Source organism: Leptonotus elevatus, chromosome 7 (assembly GCF_054856555.1).
Source record: "Leptonotus elevatus isolate MCC_2025b chromosome 7, RoL_Lele_1.0, whole genome shotgun sequence".
Taxonomy (NCBI): Eukaryota; Metazoa; Chordata; class Actinopteri; order Syngnathiformes; family Syngnathidae; genus Leptonotus; species Leptonotus elevatus.
In genome coordinates, this window is record NC_141245.1 from 4,446,173 (window position 1) to 4,463,865 (window position 17,693).

Below are 17,693 nucleotides of genomic sequence, written 5' to 3' on the forward strand. Positions count from 1 at the left end.
TAGAAACCATAAAACGATAGAATAATGATAATAAATCTAATAAATCAAATAATTTTGATTGTGTTGTTAAGAGGCAAAATCATATAGAACAAGAAATGTGCCATGCACATTTCCACTAAAAGATTTATTGTTTCGTTAGATCATATTTTAATGTCAATTTGTGCACATACGTGTATATTCTAATTTGTCTTTACATGACAAAAATGAGTTTTTTCTTTGGGTCCTTCAAGGGTAGAGTATCGGGTGCCAGAACCATAGCACAACAAAATAAGGCACTGTGTATGGTGGGCAGAATTGATCCAGTTATTGTACCACTTGTTGGTGTAACAAATCATATCAAACCAGTGGATGAGATACTTTGCTGGAATCTGTTTTAAACTTGGTGGTTTGAGGCTTATATAATCACTGTGGCTTGCTGACTTATCTCTATTGGAGTACGTCACAATCCTGGGGGGCTGCACTGTATAAAACTGAGCACCAGTCTTGCAGAAAGTGCACCACAGGAGGAGCATGCAGGGTTTTGACACTGTGATCGGATACAAATCTACAGCCATGAATACCACTGAACACCAGCAGAACAACAAAACAGGTAAACCATTCTCTTCACCTGGAACATATGGACAAATTGAAGCAATATATTAATTGTCTTCATTTGTTTTTAATGCTTTCCTCCAGCACTTAAAAAACAGAAGTCAAAAAAGAACATCAGTCATTTCACAGACGTGCACGGTCTACCTTGCATAGAGAAGATTGTGTGCACAGTGGAGGATACTCCACTCCCGATCCAAACAAACATCACGGGCAAATTCCCAGAATGGATCAACGGCAGTTTCTTGAGAAACGGCCCTGGGAAGTTTGAAATTGGAAACCACAAGTATGTACAGTACAATGCCTTGAGAAAAATACATCAAATGCAGGTGATGAAGGCACCACCTCTCAAGGCTTAACTGTCTTCTTCCTCAGATTCAACCACTGGTTTGATGGCATGGCTCTACTTCATCAGTTCAAAATTTCCAAGGGACAGGTGACTTACAAAAGCCGCTTCCTCTCCAGTGACAGTTACCAGGCCAACAATGAAAACAACCGCATTGCTGTTTCCGAATTTGGAACAGTCAATATGCCAGACCCTTGTAAAAACCTTTTCCAACGCTTCCTCTCAAGATTTGAATTACCAAGTGAGTACTTTGTCTAAAAGAAGAACAGAAACTGATTCAATTACACAGTTTGAAGATTTGAATCACACAAACTATTAATTATTACTATTATGAATTGAACTGAACTGTCTTTTTCTTCTTATATGTCCTTTAGAGGTCACAGATAATGCGAATGTGAGCGTTGTGACCTACAAAGGTGATTACTATGTAAGCACTGAAACAAACATGATGCACAAGATAGACCCTGAGAAGCTGGAGACAACCAAAAAGGTAACAAATGATGAGTGTAGTTTTATCATGTGAAAACTTACATAATTATGCTATATGACTCAGCTGTGCATCGCAGCTTATTTAATTGTCATTGTCATATAATTGCTGGTAAATATGGAGGACCAAAAATTAAATAAATGAATACACCATTAAATAATTAAATAAATTTGTCATGAAATTATTAAATGTGTCATTTATTAATTAAATATAGAACTACATAAACCAATACTTAAATAAATGTGTCATGAAATAAATAAATGTGTCATTTAACAATTAAATATGGAATTAAATAAACCAATAATTAAATAAATGTGGCATTCATTAATTAAATTACCTACATATATAAATATATGTATAATTATTTCTGTATTTATTTATTTCATGGTCCAGCGTTTCATGAATTAATTTCATCTGTCAAACTTGCCCGTCAAAGTTAGTGGGCAGGGCTAAAGCCTGATTCACTCAAATCTTGTCTAATTGACTGCTTCGTTTTGAAGTGGTTGAAAACATGACGGCTATTTTTGCTGATTGATCGAGGCTTGTTGTTGTGCAAAACCAACATCAAAATAAAAGCGATATTTCTACTATTTCGCTAAAGTACAATTTTGACTTGTTGGTGTTTACATTGAAGAGTGATTTGCTTCAGAGGCATAGTTCTCGTAATGCCCCGCCTCAACTCTCGCGAAATCTCGCAGTTTTTGTAGGCGGTTACGTCACGGAACCAAATCTACCAATTCTTTCTCATTGACTTCAGTCAAAAAAATGGTGTGAGGATTTTTCTTGACAATATCTATGTCTACTCCATCTCTTTGTAGAGGATCAACAATCTGCTTTGCCAAGTCAGATCCAACATTTACAAAATATTCATTGAATTCATTTGTACTTTCTCTAGATATGGATGGAATTGCTGTGTTATTTTTTATTAAACGGTTAGGGTACTCTGGTTTTCCCATCCGCTGTTTAATAACCGAATTAATCACTTTCCTCGTGCCCTGAATATAATTTTTTATATTTTTCCAATAGCTGATTATAATAATTCTTAGTTGACTCTAATTATGTTTATCAATTTATTATTATATTACTTATATTTAGTTTCAGCTTCTTTTGTTCTCATTTTTAAATGCGTTCGATAAGAGAGATTTTTTTTTTTACAGGCTTGCAGTTTGTTCAAAGAATTCTAATACAGGCAAATGAATAATGTGTCGCAATTGTCCAGTCTTGACAAAACAAAGGCGTGGATATTTTTTTCAGTATCTTCATATGAAAGAACAAACATGATTTTACTAATATTACAGAGTTGCAGGTAGCATTACTGCACAAACTTCTTGACGTGGATTTCAAACTTTAGTTCTGAATCAAATATCACATCGAGATTTCGGGACGAGGGTCTAATATTAGAAGTAAGAGGTCCAAGATCATAATCTGTCTGACACAACCATCAGGTCAAGTATAATCACCTCAGTTTTATTTGACCAACACGTTGCTAAAATCTGTGGATTTTACTGAAAGAAATAACTGAGTGTCATCAGCATAACAATGAAATGATATTTTATGATGACGAATGACGGATCCCAACGGTAACATATAAATACAAAATAAAATAGACCTAAGTATGGAGCCTTGCGATAAACCGAAAGTAAGATGCACAGATGAGGATACATACATGTCCACCAAGGATTTTCAGTTTGACAAATATGAAGAGAACCACTCCAGAACAATGCCAGAAAGCCCGACCCAAGTTTTCAGCCTATCAATCATAATGGCATGATCAACTTATCAACTTAACACCTTGTCTCTCTCGAATCTGTATCGATTAGGTGAACTGGAGCAATTTCATTGCTGTTAACGGCGCCACTGCACACCCTCACACTGATCTTGATGGAACAACATACAACATGGGGAATTCATACTCCTCTAAAGGTACAGTATTTCAGACATTAAATTGAAAATCCGATTGCTTCTCCACTTGTCTGGTAAAATCAGCTAGAAACTGTTTGCGTATGTATTATCAGGATCACACTACAACATTATCCAAGTGCCTCAAACCAAAAACGACAGTGAAGAAACCTTGGAGGGAACCAAGGTGCTTTGCTCAATTCCCTCAGCAGACAGTACCAAACCCTCCTACTACCACAGTTTTGGTAAGCAACAGAATTACAATGTCATGTGCTGAAACACACTTCAAAACAATAGCTAGTCCTGCCACAACACAAACAAATAATTTCTAACTAATATAATAACTATAATAACAAATTTTTACATGTTGATCAAATGAAGTTTTTTCATGTAACCCAAACCCAAAAACCCTACTACTTTCTTTCCCCATAGTTGATGGCGTTATATTCCCTAAATCTAGCAATTACAGTAATATTGCCTGTTAAACTGATGTGATGGAGACTGCTAGTTTCTCAAAAGGAAATCCGAGTTGCCAGCAAGTTATCAATATGCCGATAATCAAAGGAAATGCAATCTCTGTCTAATCCATTGTAGCTATGTCTGAAAACTACGTGGTATTCATTGAGCAGCCCATCAAGATGGACCTATTGAAGATTATAACTGGCAAGTTGACAGGAAAGAGCATAAGCGACGCCGTCTTCTGGGACCCCAAACACAAAACAGTCTTCCATCTGATTCACAAAAAAACAGGGAAGGTGAGTTTACTTTGAATTCATTGAAATTCAGTCTTTTCAATCTGCATACTGTGGCTCGAGCACTTTTACTTTAATTTGTTTTCATTCCAGGTGAGCGCCTTAAAATACCTTGCTCAGCCACTGTCAACCTTCCACCAAATCAACGCCTTCGAGGAAGACGGTTATTTAATCATAGATATGTGCGCATCAGATGATGGCCAGGCAATTTCAAACTACAATATCCAGAACCTTCGCAAGTCTGGAGAAGCTCTCGATGAGGTGAGCAGGTTAAAAACAACAAATGTAGCTAGAGTATATAACATCTGTCCAACAGATGGTTTTAGCACAATTATTCTCTGGAAGGTGATAAAACTACAGTACATTTCTTTGCAGGTGTATAACACTCTGTGTAGAGTCTTTCCGCGTCGCTTTGTTCTACCGCTCAATGTTGATGACAAGACACCGTTCAACCAGAACTTGAACAACTTGCCCAAAAGCTTAGCCACTTCGTTGAAGATCGGCAAGAAGAAGGTAGACTCCTTTACACCGCTTATCATCTCTAGGCTCGCCGGCATGTTAGAGCCTATGCCAGCCGTCATTGGGCGAGAGGCAGAGAATACCCCCGCCCCCCCCCCCCCCCTCCTTAACTGGTCGACAGCCAATCGCAGGGCTCACAATCATTTAACAAGAACTTTTGTGTTTGTGCAGATATTCTGCACCCATGAGGATCTCCATGGGGAAGACCTTCATGAGTATGGTGGTCTTGAGTTTCCTCAGATCAACTATGACAAGTACAACACCCGCCCCTACCGCTACTTCTATGGCTGCGGCTTCAGACACCTTGTAGGAGACACACTTATCAAGATGGACCTTCAGAATAAACACATGAAGGTGGGTCAAATGTAGCTTTTCCTGTTTGTCAGTAACAGTATCGTGGCAAAAGCTTTAGACAATCAAAAGTAACAATCAACAGTTTAATTCCTGCTCATTGTTTTTACGGTTTTATACATTTCCTCATCTTTTTTCTGCCAAGGTCTGGGAACAACCTGGTCTATATCCCTCAGAACCTGTCTTCATACCCTCCCCAGAGGCCACTGAGGAGGATGATGGTGTTATTTTGTCTGTGGTCATCACTCCAAATAAGGTTGGTCCAGTTTTAGCAAAACATTGTTGAGGTGGGGGGGGACTGGGGGATTCATTTGTTCCCAAATAAATCTCGTAATAAGTACCAAGCTAACCTCTACTGCATGTTAAAAGTAACATTTGCAGTTCAAAATGTGCAAATCTTCTTAAATGTTGACTTTGTAAGATGAAGAGCTCTTTTTCAAAACACTATAAATCTATTAGGAAAAATGTATTAACCCAAACCTGCAAATTTTACAAACATTAATTTTTATCCTCTTTAATTGTCTCAGACTGAACATCTTCAACAAAAGTTAATAGACACAATTAATTGCATAGCAAGATGGGTGGATCAGTTATTTCATTTGGATTTTATACTATTTTGGGGGAAAAAATCTTCATGTGCACAATTATGGTTTATCAGTACAGTACATTATCAATATTCTGCAAGAAATATGACACATATTAGCCCAAAATGTAATATTCAAAACATGTCATATAAAAACTTGGAGATACACATGCTGACACATTTGCTTTTTGGCAGTCTTCAAGTCTCTCTAAAACTACTAATTAAACTTCTCAAGAAATGCAGGTAAACTTTCCTAGAATATTTTTGGGGGGGGTTTTTTTGCACTGATTTCAAATTTAACCTCAGTTTTCCTCTGGCAAATCAGATTTTCATAATAATAATAATAATAATAATAATAATACAACCCTTGTGAGGATAAGCGTTTCAGATAATGGATGGATAATATGTAATATATAGTAATATGAATTAAGGGTAAGGTTCAGCAACAGTTTGAATGTTTTCTGAAACACCATAGCTATAAATTACAATGCATGCACAAAAGGTCAAACTTAAAAAAAGAAAAAAATATAGAAAAATATCTTTAAAAAAATCTGATGTGCTAAAAAAATAAATAAGTAAAGCCATTTTTTAAAATCTGTGACAAAAATACATTTAGGCATTTAGCCTTCGCTGATTAGAATTTGCGTATTGATGAGTGTTATTATGCCTATGTGTTTACTGATTTCAGGACAAGAGTACATTCCTCTTGGCTTTGGATGCCAAGACATTCGAGGAGCTGGGCAGGGCTGAGGTGCCAGTTAATATCCCGTACGGCTTCCATGGAACATTCAATGCAACAGCATAGATATTTAACCATTTGTTGGTAAATCTTTTTTCAAACTGCACTATAAACTACTGGTATACACAGTACATGTGAGTATAGATATCAAATATGATAATATATTATCATAACTGTTATAGTGTAAATGGTTGTATGTGGCAAACAATTTGATAGTGACCACTGATCAGTTCAGGGTCTACCCCACTTCTTGCCCAAAGTTGCTCGATGCGCACCCAAAACCCTGCTGAGAATTTGCGGTACAGAAAATGGATGGATGGCTATTTAATGTTTGTTTTTTTCCTTCACCAAAAAAGTTATATTTATTAATATTTTGTTTTTAGATAAATTCAACTTTGCAAACCTGTAATTTTTTTTTTTATAAATAAATCTTCACCAAAGAGGTTATATTTAATCAATCAGAGCATGCAGGAGCGCTGCTAGGATATTTTGGGATTTATTCAAAAAAATTCTCTGGTGCTCTTCAGTGGAAGGATTCACAAAAGCACTTTCAAAAAAGAGAGAAAACTGAGGCACTCAAAGGTGTTCCAATTAAAAGGGCTTTATTGCCACATGGTCAATTGATTAAAAATTGCCAACGCGTTTCGGCCTTGGTAGGCCTTCATCCGGGCAAGTTTTCTCTCTTTTTTGAAAAGGTTATATTAAATATTTTGTTTCTAGATAAATTCATGTTTGTAAACCTGTAACTTGTTTTTGTTTTTTAAATAAATAAATCAATATACTGCCAAAGTGTACTGCTGTATTTTGTCTGGGGAATAGCCTAATTAGTCAGGTTCACAAAACGTAATTTAGGAGTGAGGACCAGGGGTCTATTTCACAAAGCAGGTTTAGTGAGAACTCTGGGTCAAGAAACCCGGAAATGTGGGAAACTGCGTTTTCTGTTCCAGAAAGGGAGTGAAGAGGGTCTTCTGCCAAGATTTAGTTATAACTGTTTTAATTTATTTATTTCCTCAGTAGAACTTTTATCTGTGGATGTGTCTTTGTGAGTGATGTCGCAATTTCTGCCAAGTGTCTGTAATCAATGATGTTTTTAAAGTCTTATCGTCATGACTGGGACCTTATCTATTTCCACAACAATGGGCCATTGTCTGTGGTTGAAGTGTCTGTAATCAATGATGTGTTTAAAGTCTTATCTCATGTCCGGTGAACTCCAGGTGGGCTGTTTGGAGGGGGCATTTGGTACCGCCCCTTCAAGATATTATAAGAATGTTGTGAGTCCGCTGTAACTTGACACTTGCGAGAAGCTGCAGCAATATTCTGTAAACTCGCTTGTGTCCGGAATATTCTGTATAAATAAAACCTTCGAAGGAACTGTTCACCGATCTCCAGCCTGTATTCGGATAACCAACATTCTCACTATCCGAAAGAAAACGAACACACGAAGAAAAATATTATTTTCTTCAACAAGAGGTAACTGAAACCAGAGAAAAAGAGGTAACTGAAACCAGAGAAAAAGAGGTAACTATAGCCTGTTTCATAAAAAGAGGTAATTTAAGCTCTCGGTCAGTTACCATAGCAACATTGTCCATGAATCAAACCTGGTCGGTTGCAGGTTTTTTCACAATGAACCTTGAGGTTTCCTCTGTCCCCGCATCCTTCAGCCACACACGGATTTAATTTCCTCATTCATAAAGTCCGCTGTGGTGAGTTTTTGCGTAAATACACCTATAGTCTATAGCGTAAAGTCCACTTTTGTCCCGAACAAGGCTTGTCCTTTTGACAATGACCCTATTGATGAAGGTGCCGCATTATTGCGCAGGGAATTAAATATTCGTAGTGAGATTGTTATCCGACCGCACATACAGTGCTGCTCAATAGTTTGTGAACCTCTTGAGCAATTTGGACTTTCCAATTGTTTCAACCTGATTTTGTTGTTCAATCGGAACCATTACATTTTATATGAAATAACAGGTGTAGGTTTAGCATTTCAATGCATTGTTATTTATTTATTTTTTAAATCAATTGTGTAGTCCTAACTTAATTAAAAATAGTTTTTGGTCGATTCATGTAGGTGCAAAAGTAAGTGAACCCTGAGCTGCATTGCTTAAAACAAGCAGTCAAGTAGGATCAGGTAGGACAAATTGGTAGCTAAACTAACCACTGAAATGGACCAATGAAATGAGAGAGAGGTTTAGCGAAGAAATTATGCATCACTGACTGAAACAGAGACAAAACCACGTCTTACCCAGGTGAACCCATACTGGTCAGTCAAGCTGAGAGGAAGAGAAATCTCAGGCGACCTCAGGAAGTGGGTAGTGACAGCACATCTGTCTGGGGAAAGCTATAAAGTCATTGGAAAACATTTTTTGCTTCATCATTCCACTCTGAAGCAAATTCTCTGCAACTAGAGAAGCTAGAGAGAACCTAGAAGTGGAGGACCTTCTAAAATGTCAGCAAAAAACACAAGAAAAATTATAATTCAGGTGAAAGTCAACCTGTGCATCACATCGAGGGATTTGCAGACCTTTTTTGCTGCATCTGGGACACATGTGCATGCTTCAACAATCAGAAGAAAAGTCAATCGACAAGGCTTTCATGGAAGGCTTGCGAGGTAAAAGCCTCTGCTCACAAATAAAGATCAAAGCTGCCCATCTCAACTTTGCCAGAGAGTAACTGGACAAACCTGAAGCGCACATTCAGATGTGCTTTTCGCTTCCAACTGGGGGGACACGACCACCGGCAGTTCTGATCAGGTTTGTTGACAGGAAGAAAAAGATTGCTCTTTTGAGAGATAACTACAATCTTAAAGATAAACATGTCTAGGTCAATGAAAATCTCACAAAAGGAAATGCTGACATTGCCAGAAGGGCGCGACAATTGAGAAAGAATGGATTTATCGAGAACACAAAAGACTGTCGGATCTTCATCCAAACAAAAGAAGACTCATCTTCTCAAAAGAAAATATGGATTGTGAAAAGAGTGGAAGAATTGGCGGAGTTTGAGAAACAATAACTGCTATTAGTAACTCACATCATTAAATTGTGGATTATGTCTTATGAAATAATTGTAATGCATCTGCTGTAAATATTTACAATGAACATGGTTCCGAAATGCAGCTAGCGGGGGCTACTCCGCCAGGTGGGCTGGCCTTGGTGAGCGCTCAGGAGTATCAAGATCTAAGCATCATCGGATGCTGGCAACAGTGGTGGCTGAGCTGACCAGAATGGAGTGAACATTGCTGCGGACGCAATGGGCAGAATGCAAGCTGATCTACTCTTCTGGAAGCCACAACATGTGTCAAAGCTGATCCAAGGTCAGCGAAGACGCTACTGGTGAACGAGCATGCGCTCGCCTTGGCTGCTCGCCTGGTGAGGTGGGCCTGTTGGTGGCGTCTGGGAACCGATTTACCAATTCCAAATGATTGGTACTAGCTGCAACTTACACACAGACATTACTCAAGATGAACTGAGCGAGGAGTGTGCAGATTTAAGTCTGAGATTGATAATGATATGAATCAATGGCTATCATAATCAATGTATATGACTGATGCATATAGTAAGAATCGATTGGGACGGGTTACTAATAAGGCATGGCTTCTACCCGTCAGCCCTTCTTTCGGATGTCAATGTTGCAAAAGATATTATGTGATCGATGTAACCTGTAATAATGTGTCCGAGAGGAAAAAATGAATAAAACAAACAAACAATAATCCAAAGCATTCCAGCAATACAACCAAGAATGTCTGGAAAACAACAAGATCCATGTTCTGGATGTGCCCAGTCAAAATCCTGATTTAAATTCTTTCAAAATACTGTGGCGGGACCTGAAGCGGGCAGTTTATGCTAGACGCCCATCGAACTTCTCTCAACTGGCTGCATTTTGCAAAGAAGAGTGGCAAAAAAAAAAAAGTAGATGTGAAAGACTGATAAATCACTAAAGAAATTGTTTGGATTAAGTTATCATTGCAAAAGGAGGTGCAATGTCTGATTAAGTGAGAGGTTCACATACTTTTGCAACCATGAAATCTGAGTTTTTCTTAAATCAACAATTTTTGCTCAATAATGAATGACAATGTTATTCTTTTTGTTCAAGTGCATTATTTTCAATGTCAGCATTGTAGATTGGGGTATTACTAAACATTTAATAAAGTTATTTTAATATTTTATACAAAAATTCTGACCATGCCTGCAGGGTTCACAAACTTTTGAGCAGCATTGTAGATATGCTGGCAGTTATCTTTTTGAGGGGTACTGTTTCACATCACAGTCCATCATCATACACAACTTAATCCGTCCTTACATTTGCAACATTACCAGTTGTAGTCATGTGTCATTGTTTTTATATTTCATCTTAAATCAAGTGCGCTTCTCCCCCGCAGGATTGCACCTAAATGAAATGAATTAATGTTACCATTCAACAGGTTTCCCTTGTATTATTCTTGTGATTGCAAAGGACTACATTTAAATTTACGCAGACAGGATTCGAGCAGCAACGTTCTCCAACGCCGCCTTCCCTCTATGGGGAGCCGCTGCGGCGTTGCACTTTTTCTTCTAAAGCCATGTTCAAATTCGCCATATGATCGCATTAAGATTTACAGTTGAGAGGGTTAACAAAAAACAAAAAAACGCGGAAGCAGAGGGCGGTGCTTCGCTTCCCCGTTGCCATGGTGACTCGACGAATCGGTGCTCCATTGATGTGGACTTTTTAGTGTGGTGGCAACGCAGGGTGAAATTACTCTGCGTTGATATAACTACCTCAAATCAGATGTCCTGGAACAGAGTTTCCTATCTCAGGGCATGTCAACTTGCTGTTCATGGTACTAACCTCGGTGTTTGTTGAACATGCTTTGTGAAATTCTTGGCAACAATTTATTTGATTCAAAGTGTTTGTCTCCCCCTTGTGGGGAATATCTTTGGAATAAACGTTGACAACAGTTTGCAGTTTTAACATTTTTTAATTCAAAGACACAAAAGAGTAACACAAAAGGTAAATGTTTGAAATTAACTTACTTTTCTTCAAACATGGACAGGCCATTAAGAGAAATAATATTACAGTCTTAATATCAATATTGCAAAACGCAGGAAAAGAACACACATGTACACACACATTTGAACCATTTGAAATTAGTTGACAAAGTAAAACCAAACAAGTGCGTTCTGAGAAGAAAATACTACACAGTAAACATATTAAATTGCAAAGATATATTAGTGTCAGCAATTATAGTCACACCAATGCCACATACTGCCATGTGAACTACAGGAGTGAATTGAGATCCTACCCACACTTCAAAGAGAACAGAAAATGACTAATTAAATCTTATTTCTCAGGAAAATGCAACATCTCAAGTATACAGTTCCTACAGCAAAATTAATCTTACAATTGTTCAGAAATCTGAAACAATGTTTGCTTCAGTTGATTCTTCTTCTCTTTTAGGACAGATTCAAGGTTTTGAGCTTCTTGCAAAAGGCTCTCCAGCTCCTTCCTTTGAGCTGTATCCACTGCTGCTCTCTCACTGAAATAATCCATAAAAAAATACAATGTAGCATTAATAAGTAAATGATGGCAAAAATGCTGTTTTATACTGGGGTGTGTGTTATTTACAGGATATTACGGTATTTATTAATACAAATGGTGTACAGTGGGGATCGAAAGTTTGGGCACCCCAGGTAAAAAATTGCATTATTGTGCATAAACAAACCAAGGAAAGATGAAAAAATCTCCAAAATGTATTAAATTACAGATGAGTCATTTTTACAATATGTCCAAAAAGTTACTTTATCTTTCCATCGTTTACCATTTAAAAATAACAAAAAACAAAATAATGGCGTCTGCAAAAGTGTGGGCACCCTGCGGAGTTTTTAGCATGCACCGCCCCTTTGCAACGCTGAGACCTAATAATGTCATGGATTGCATTGTAAAAAAATTATGTAGAATCAACAGTAAATTTCTGTAAAATCGTGGCATATAAAAAAACTGTAAACACAAAAACAATGAAACATTGTGTAATTTACATTAACGTGTTGTAAAACTCTGATCCAAACACAACTGTTGATTTGACATAAGAAAATGTTTAAAAAAAAGATCAAATTTTTGGGAGAATTCACAAATGACTGTGCTTTAAACACAGATACATTGTAAAACATAAAAAACATTGGGATACAGTTAAAACTACATCATAACAGTGTTAGAATAACACTTTGTGTCAATAGGTTCCTTAGTACATTTTGTTTATGCCAAACGAAACATGCATTTTAAAAAGTCAAGATACAGATAAGAATATTTAGATATACAGTAAAACCCCGTGAATACAAAAGTTAAACTAAATGTATTGTTCATTTAAAATTGATATACTGTAGACCTAATAATTAATTTATCAGTACACTTTTTAAAAATTCTGTTGTTTTACAAAAAAAAAAAAACTGGCAGCTGTGGTTTCCAGAATAATTCTGTAAAAAAATATACTGTGCTAATATTTTCTTTACAGAACTTATTATGGAAACCACAGCTGACAGTTTTTTTTCTTTTGTAAAACTAACAGAATTCTAAAACTCTTACTGATAACTTAACAAGAAATGGGTGGCATGGCTCAGTGGTAGAATGGTCGTCTCGCAACCCTGAGCTTTTTGGTTTGATCCCTGCGTAGTGTGACTGTGTCAAAGATCCGTATGAAGATAATGAAACTCCAGTTGGTGAATGGAGTAGCTGAATGAGTGATCAAAATGCAAAGCACTTTGAGGGCCTTGTAAGGTAGGAAAGTGAAGTACCATTTACCAAGAACATGCTGCTTTAATACTGTTCTGTAAAATTCACATGCAGATTTTGCGGACACGAGGGATGTAACGATATCCAAATGTCAAGATATGATATTATCACGATAAGACCCTCACAATACGATAATTATGATGATATTGGGGTGGTGTTGGCAATATTAGAAAAAAAAGCTCATAATATTATATACAGTATATCAACCTCAGAGTTTTCTGCTATATCCAAGCCACTATGACAGTATGGTTGTCGCCCTCCGCCATCTTGAATTACTTGTAAACAATGCACAGCGTATGTTACTATTGGCTCAGCAGCGTGAAGTATCATAGTCTATGTAGTTCATAATGCTGTGCTTGGCTGAAGCAGGTGAAAAGTATTGTTTGTTGATGGAGATGTGGTGCTATAAATATCGTAGCATAACGCCGAACATATTGTGGCAATTTTAACATCGCGGTACCACAATATTGCGGCTATTGTTACATCCCTAGCAGACACTGGAGATGTGCTACACTATTCCACTATAAAGAGATACTAGTACAAATGTGGTCTTCAAAGAAGAGTCTTCAGAAGAAAACCTCATCTACGTCCTCGCCACAAAAATCTCCATTTGAATTCACAAATGAACAAACAGACAGGCCTGATGCATTTTGGAAACAAGTTCTGAGGTTAAAATCCAACTTTTTTTCCTTAGCTTCTTTATGCACAATAATATCAATTTTTACCTGGGGTGCCCAAACTTTCAATCCCTTTTGTTTAACTATTTAGTTTACTATTTTGTTTACCTGTATAAACGCACTTTGCGCACGCCGTTCTCATGCAAATCAATTTCTGCATCCGCAATGTTAAGGATGGTGTGTGCTTCAACCATTAATTTCAATGGCAATGAGGTGAGCCACTTTGATTGGCTGGGAGTCAGCTGCATTCTATTCTAGTTGCGCTAGTCAAGAAAGAACACCCCACTCATGGGCACAGTCTGTGCTTTGTGCTGGACTTGCGTTGTGCACAAAAATAGGGCCCAGGCAAGGTACCTAAAAATGGCTAGTGTAGCCACCTGATACCAACAACATTGCATTAGTTTTGTTTGGTGGCGCGGCTGGAGATTTTTTTTTAAAGCAAAATATGTGCCAGGGCTCAATAAAGATTGGGGGGTGCTGAGCTAGCGCAAGACTCCTCGAGTTACAAGGACATATGGGAACGCCCACTACGGGGGGGAAAATTAAAAAGAAAAACTCTTTGCAGACATGAAAATGCCTTAAAGGCAAAGCCTAAAGAAGTGGTTGTGCATTTCGTCGCATCTGTTAATTAATGTACACTCTGATCCAGGGATAGTCCAGAAATTGTACAAGAGCAGGAATAAAACTTGAAATGACAGTTATTTACAAGTGACCTACTTTAATATATTGGCAAACTTTGAAAACAGCATGCTGATATCTTGACCTGCACCTGCACCTGTAACAGGACCAACAGTTACTTACAACAGAAGAATAAAGCAAATGTGTATGCAAAATGACTAGTGTCGTGTTTTTGGTTGCAATGTTTATACATTTTGTTGGTCACCAAGATGACACAAAATGCTTTGCATCTCTTATCTTGCATCTTGTCATTCTGGATCCAGTTGCCAAATAACAAATATGACATTTTGATATCCTCTTTTAATTGATATCTTTCAGAAACAATGACTTTACCAAAAAATATATTATGGTAAAACTATTACAGTATTACAAGGCCTTATGTTAATATATTACAGATTCAGAAACATTGTACCTGCATTCTGTGAGGCCTATCCAGTAAAATATCCGAAAATTATGATATCTTATGGTTTGTACAAATTGCATACCTCCAGCTGTAGTTTCAAATGAATTCACTTTAGTTGCTGTTTTGGGATGACGTTTCTTCTTTATTTTTGATGATTTGGTTGGATTTCCACAAGTTTGTTCCATCTGGTTCAATTGTAAGAAAGACCGATTTCTAATAAAGTTTAAATCCATCAATTTCATCCAATCAATGAAGCAGCTACACTTACCTCCTGGGATGTCGTATGTTTAGGTCCTGTACAGTGTTTTGTTCCCAATTGTGACATGTTACTGTAAGTTAAAAAGATTACATGTAGTGGTTTTACTTGTACATTCTTAATCGACATGTGGAACACAACCTGACTTGTTAGACTGGAAACTAAACCTCATTCCATCACTTTGATTAGTTTGTAAACTATTAAGGACTTAGTATTTTGACTGCGCTTACTTTCTATGTTTAATACAAGGCACTGCAAGATATACAATCTGTTTAGGCATATACACAGCCTATTGTCGACAGTGTCAGCTAAACTATTTGCTGTGCTTACGAATAAATACTTAACCTAGCTTACCTGCTTCGAGCTAGTACCTTTCTAATGTTCTTACAAAACGTATACGTAATTTTTTGGGTGAAATTTTTTCCAGAGCACCAAGACGAACCTCGTTAAATTAGTTTACTAATTTGTATGCCATTATCAATTCCTTAAAAAGTTGATATATTTTAAGGAAGCATTCCGCTCGTCTGAATGTTGCCTTCAAAGCACCTCGAAAATGTAAGCTTCTCATATTGAGTCACACCAACTGTCGTAATGTACATTCATGTACAGTCAGGCGTTGATGGTATAAGGAATATTTTTAATACTGTAATAATAAAGAGCCAAAGAACAAACAAACAAACAAAAAAAGCATATGATTGTGTAGTATTTGAAGAAACTGAATGATTCAATCTTTGCAGAGTAATACATATATAATTATTTAATTATGTCCAGATCTGGAAAATGACTAGTCTAGTTACCTTTACGCACTAGCACAATACATTTCAAATAAAACAAGATGTGTTTGAGGTTAGGTTTCACAAAAATAACATTGTTCTTTATTAGACCATTTACATGCTAAATATGGCAATGTGATATGTCCTTCTGTCAATCCATCTGTATGTCTCTTTACTCCTTTCACTTGGGCCAGTTAACTATAGGAGCATTTACAGGTGACCCAGTTCTGTTTCCAGACGTAAAAGGACATGTGAGAGTATGTAAAAAGGTGGCCACTTGTGGTGATTTGCAGTTGGCAAACAGCTGACCACTGATCATTTGCTTATTTACATCCTTCCAGTTGTATTGTTTTTTTGCAATTTATTTTAAATTAAACCTATTTAACGTTGACATTTCATCTGTGTTTACCATATAGTACAAGCACACATGCATGCGGGCTGACAAAAAAATAATTAAAAAATTGACAAAAGATTAATTCTGTTAAATAAATGTAGAACACACCATCAGTTGTCTTGGTTATTTATTCTTTAATGAATTAGTTAAGTCAAAAGAAATAACCCGACCCCGGATAAGCGGAATTGAAGACGGAACGGAACAAAAGAAATAATATCTGCAAGGTGCGATAAAACTTCTCTGAGGAGCTGCAAGATAGGGTGGGGCGAGCCTAGCAGTAATAGGCTATCCTTTAACATTGTGTGTATAGCTTCTTTTCTGTTTATTTCATGCTGGGAGGGGCTGCAGACTCACAAAATACACAAAAGGTCACGCAGAGTACCTGAACATTTGAAAAACACAAGTACACTTGCTCTGAACACAGACATTTTAAACAGAAAACAGATGCAAACAGATAAATATAAAAACTACTGTGATGAAAATAAAATTTTGCATAACACATTCCAAATGCAGCTCCCAGTTCCGATGAAACTGAAAGAAGAAATAAAATTTGGTCAACGCCAAAGTGATAGAACACTTGGCAGATCAGTTTAGTGTGTATTACACATCTTCTTAACTGCCTATTTCTGAAAATATTGTCCATAAGTGAGTAATTCTGAATTTATTGGATTGCAATGGATTTGTGAATCTTATTGCTACATAATAACCCCCAACCCCCATAGTTGTCCACCCATGACTTGGAGGCTTGGCTGGGTGACCATCCGCCATTGTCAAGTGTCGGCCTGAGTCCAACCTCCAGATTAGACAATACCACTACTATGTCAGAGTAAGATAAACATTAGCAGAGCTGCATAGTTAGCACAAATTAGGCATTAGTTCAGCACTTTATTAAATATTTGCTAAAGTTGTTGAGGTGGGGGCAGAGTGCAAGGGCTATTTTTGTATAATGATGTGTCTGCTGTATACATGCTACACATAAATATGCATGATAACTGTCAAATGTATTTGGTGGGTTGGCGATGAAGTCCTGCCACTTGCTGTTCTTCTCACACTCTGGGCTGTTTAAAAACAAGTGGCCTCACGCTTAGAGGCAACGCCCTACTCTGCCCTTCAAACCTAAGTAACCCGAGTGGATGTTCACTCAAATTGTGCTGTAAATCTTTACTCTTAGTGTATTTTGACCGAAGAGTATCAGAAGCATGTTACAGTATTTCATCAACACACAAAATAGCAGAAAATATTTTTGATTTGCTACTGTTAATTCTATAGCTGAACAAAAAAGCTACTCTATAAGACAAAAATATTCTCCTATTTTGACATTGAAGTATTTTTTTTTTTTAACTTGATTCAATAATTTCAATTTACAATCAAAAATCTGATATATTGAACAAGTACCTTTCAAACATGAACATCAAACAAACAAAAAAACGCTAGGAGATAACTTAAAAATACATGTCAAATAAAATTATACAAATATGTTACACTC

General features: G+C 37.0%; 2 protein-coding genes across 5 annotated transcripts; one reads left to right on the forward strand and one right to left on the reverse strand.

Annotated features, from left to right (window-relative positions):
• The first annotated feature begins 489 nt into the window (after positions 1 to 489).
• On the forward strand, positions 490 to 7,021 carry bco2b (beta-carotene oxygenase 2b). The gene is made up of 12 exons (XM_086080443.1): positions 490 to 589; positions 676 to 874; positions 964 to 1,175; positions 1,309 to 1,424; positions 3,242 to 3,344; positions 3,437 to 3,565; positions 3,915 to 4,075; positions 4,166 to 4,333; positions 4,448 to 4,585; positions 4,763 to 4,945; positions 5,088 to 5,198; positions 6,214 to 7,021. The coding sequence occupies exons 1-12, from the start codon at positions 511 to 513 to the stop codon at positions 6,328 to 6,330; spliced, it is 1,716 nt and encodes a 571-aa protein (XP_085936569.1). The 5' UTR covers positions 490 to 510; the 3' UTR covers positions 6,331 to 7,021.
• A 4,177-nt stretch (positions 7,022 to 11,198) lies between these two features.
• tex12 (testis expressed 12) lies at positions 11,199 to 15,594 on the reverse strand. 4 transcript variants are annotated; one of them, XM_086081001.1, is made up of 5 exons: positions 15,483 to 15,594; positions 15,053 to 15,113; positions 14,867 to 14,969; positions 14,421 to 14,478; positions 11,199 to 11,776 (listed from the first exon to the last, which is right to left on the reverse strand). In XM_086081001.1, exons 2-5 carry the CDS (start codon positions 15,107 to 15,109, stop codon positions 11,638 to 11,640), a joined length of 357 nt encoding a protein of 118 aa, XP_085937127.1. In that variant the 5' UTR covers positions 15,110 to 15,113; positions 15,483 to 15,594; the 3' UTR covers positions 11,199 to 11,637. The 4 variants fall into 4 exon arrangements, with proteins under 4 accessions (XP_085937127.1, XP_085937126.1, XP_085937125.1 ...); XM_086081000.1 differs by having other exon boundaries at positions 15,412 to 15,581; XM_086080999.1 differs by having other exon boundaries at positions 15,395 to 15,581.
• Between the last annotated feature and the right edge of the window lie 2,099 nt (positions 15,595 to 17,693).

Coding starts and splice junctions, on each gene's coding strand:
- bco2b (XM_086080443.1), top strand. CDS start 511: ATGCAGGGTTTTGACACTGTGATCGGATACAAATCTACAGCCATGAAT. Junction 875..963: donor TTTGAAATTGGAAACCACAA/GTATGTACAGTA, acceptor CTTCTTCCTCAG/ATTCAACCACTGGTTTGATG. Junction 4,586..4,762: donor TGAAGATCGGCAAGAAGAAG/GTAGACTCCTTT, acceptor GTGTTTGTGCAG/ATATTCTGCACCCATGAGGA.
- tex12 (XM_086080998.1), bottom strand. CDS start 15,320: ATGCCTAAACAGATTGTATATCTTGCAGTGCCTTGTATTAAACATAGA. Junction 15,114..15,270: donor CCTTGTATTAAACATAGAAA/GTAAGCGCAGTC, acceptor TTTAACTTACAG/TAACATGTCACAATTGGGAA. Junction 11,777..14,420: donor AAGTTTGCCAATATATTAAA/GTAGGTCACTTG, acceptor GGATTATTTCAG/TGAGAGAGCAGCAGTGGATA.